The sequence below is a fragment of the Chaetura pelagica genome, unplaced genomic scaffold (genome assembly GCF_000747805.2).
Source record: "Chaetura pelagica isolate M959 unplaced genomic scaffold, ChaPel_1.0 scaffold221, whole genome shotgun sequence".
In the NCBI taxonomy this organism is placed as follows: domain Eukaryota; kingdom Metazoa; phylum Chordata; class Aves; order Apodiformes; family Apodidae; genus Chaetura; species Chaetura pelagica.
The window spans coordinates 13357745-13360921 of record NW_009952533.1 but is presented as its reverse complement, the minus strand read 5'-3'; the positions used below and the strand labels follow the sequence as shown (position 1 = coordinate 13360921).

The 3177-nt window shown below is 46.7% G+C and overlaps 1 protein-coding gene across 1 annotated transcript in view; it reads right to left on the bottom strand.

The window, feature by feature from the left end:
* Positions 1-1928: 1928 nt before the first annotated feature.
* PITX2 (paired-like homeodomain 2) overlaps positions 1929-3177 on the bottom strand; it is a 3320-nt gene continuing 2071 nt past the window's right edge. Inside the window, exon 3 of the mRNA XM_010008966.1 lies at positions 1929-2492. Coding sequence (XP_010007268.1) covers positions 1929-2492 — 564 coding nt within the window. The remainder of the gene's footprint in view (positions 2493-3177) is intronic.

The window sequence follows — 3177 nt, the reverse complement described above, 5'->3', positions numbered from 1 at the left end:
TTCCCGGTAGAAAAGCGCGGGGCACTGACCTCTCCCTTCTTCTCTGTTCCCCTTCCCGTTTAACCCCCCTGAAGTGGGGGGCACCCCCTCCGCAATGTCCGCCCGCCCGTCGGGGAAGCCAGGGGGTGGGAGAGGGTGCCCAGCAGCTCCTCCCGGCCTCACAAAAGCGCGCAAGGAGAGCGCAAAGGCCGCGCAAGGGGCAAATTCGCTCCCAGCTCGATAGTTTTCTTCCCCGCTGTCCCCTGCGCACCTCTCCGGCTAACGTGCCTGCAGAATTTCTTCGTATATCGACATCCCCGCCAAGTCCTGCCACCACCACCCCCCGCCGGCCCCTCCTTGCCGGCCCGGGGTGTGAGCCGATGGGAGGGCCGAGCAGCAATTCATCTTGATTTGTTTCAATTGTCCGGAGATGGCGAAGTTATAATCCTGTATAATTTCAGGAACAAGCAGGTTGAGAATGAATGGGTCGATATTATTTAAAACAAAACACACGAGAGCACGACCTTTCCCTTCAACTACGTGTTGCAGCACGAAGTCGCAGGAAACTCGGGGCTAACCTCTCAACCCCCGCGCTCCGCGGGGTTGCTGTTATTTGGGCTGCTCTTTGTTTCTCTTCACGTCTGAAAGGGGGATTGGAATTAGAAACGTAATATTACATGAAGGATCTCCCGGCTGAAGGGAGAAGGTGAGCGCAAGAGAAGGGAAAGGGAACAGATTATTTTGAACAGGAGCGGCTTGTTTGCAAACTAGCTATTCTTTTTCTTTTTCTTCTCTCCCCCCCCGCCCCCCCAAGTTTCCTTTCACAGCGGGAGAAATTTATGCTTGAGATACAGCAATTTTGTGGCTGGTAATTCTCGAGGCCAGCGATGTCAACCATTTTCTCGGGGCTGCGCGGGGGAATAAAGGGACTCTGCTGCACGGGAGGTATGTATGTGCCCCGCGTTTCTCTAGCACGCAACTGCACCGCAAGGAAAAATATTTTTTGTACGTGAAAAACAAACAAACAAACAAATATGCCCGCAATTATTTGTATTGCAATAAAAAGTCCTGCCCTGTGTTTCCAGAGAACGAGGTCCAGTATCAGCGATCAGTCAATCACTGCAGACCAGTTACCGCTGGGCAGCTTGGCTCAGTAAATAAAAATACAGACAAAACTGTATGCTGTATATTTTACTCCCATGAAATAAAACACAACTTTTTTTTTTACTTTTTTTTTTCATGTTTGCTGAAAAGTAAAACAATGATATTGTACGAAATGTTATACACAGGGCATGTTTTACATTGCAATATCAGAAACATCATTGCATCCACCAGAGGTACTATTCTAAAACTGATATTCACACAATTATTTTTTTTTTAATAATTATATGTTAGAAACATACAGTGTTGCTTTTAGTATATACATTCCCTTGCTCGCAAGCGAAAAAATCCTAATCGCTTCTGTGTAACATGCTTTATTTTAAAGCCTAACCTTTTAAAAACACTGTTGTGATATTACTAACAACTGCTTTTATAAAATTAATTTGACATTTCGATATATATACATCCTTTCAGTCATTTTTATGTTAACAATGCTAAACTTAAAAAATAACAAGCTTATAGTAACATTAAAATGTCATATCATATCCAGTCAAACATTTGTCCATATATATATATATATATATGTCCTTGTAACTGTCGAAATACTCTTAGTGAAAGAAAGATCTCAGAATCTGTAGGAGGTCCTTTGAAAACAAAGGAACTATCTTATTTCAGTGGTTTCCTCTTTTTTCTTTTTTTTTTTCCCTCTCTCTCGTTCTCTTTTCCTCTCTGTCTCTGATTTTTCCTCCTTTCTCTTTCTCTCTAGTGCCCATTACTTCCTAGTGTAATTCTCAGTCTCTGCGGGAAATGGGGAGGGATCCCCATGCAGTGTTTCCTACTTGTGTGTCTCACACGGGTCTGTCCACCGCATACTGGCAAGCACTCAGGTTGGAAGCGGGGTTCTGCACACTGGCATAGCCAAAACTGGAGTGCTGCTTGGCTTTAAGTCTCAGACTCGCCAAGCTCGAGTTACATGTGTCCCTATAAACATACGGAGGTGTTGGAGGAGCATAAGGACAGGCTGGCGTTGGCACTGCAGAATTTAGGGAGGGATTGCTCAAGTTGTTCAAGTTATTCAGGCTGTTGAGGCTGGAGCCGGGGACCCCGGTGACTGCAGAGGGTACCATGCTTGAAGACATACTCATGGAAGAAATGGAGTTTGGAGGGGAGAACATGCTCTGAGAAGACAGAGGGTTGACATTCATGGAGTTGAAGAAAGGGAAGCTTTTGGTGGAGAGGGAAGCGGAGGTCAGGCCCTTGGCTGCCCAATTGTTGTACGAGTAGCCGGGGTACATGTCATCGTAGGGCTGCATGAGGCCATTAAACTGTGGACCGAAACCATTTTTGCAAAGCTCGGCTTGCTGGTTCCTTTCTCTCTTTCTCCATTTGGCTCTGCGGTTCTTGAACCAAACCTTAAAAAACGGGGAGAGAGGAAGATGCGTGACACGAGTTAGTATATTTATAAATCCGTGTACACACACATATACATAAACACATATATAGGATCGCCTCCTTCCTGACGGAGCCCTGCGCTGGGCAGGGGCCGGGATGTGCTGCCGGGGCTGCCGAGTATCCCCCGGGTCCCGGTGCCACCGGGGTTTAGCAGGGCAGACCCGTGGCAGCTCCATTCCCCACCCCCGCACACCCCCGCCCCCTCCGCCATAATCTGCGATGCTCTAAATCGCGGCACAGAGACCAACGCTCCCGTCCTCTTATTTTATTTTCTTTCCCCTCATTTCTCTCCTTTTTTCCCCTCCCCTTCCTTGGTTTATCACATACTAGAGCCATCCAGGGGAAATTCGAAAGTGCAAAAACGAGGGCAAAACGCCTGGAAATCCGCGGAATTTTAAGGCAATGTTTCCTATTACGGGGAAGGAGAGGGAAGCCAACAACTAATAAATCCTTGCTTCACTTTGTTAAAGCTGCAAGTTCGTCCTGCGCGAAAGCTTCCAAAGCCTAAAATCAGTTTCTAAACAAACTCGTTCGACTGCTTTTTCTTGGAAAAAAAAAGGAAAAAAAGGGGGGGGGGGGGGGAAAAAAAAATTAAAAATCGCCATTTGACAACGTGCTAAATAAGAACTAAAGGACCCTCCCCGC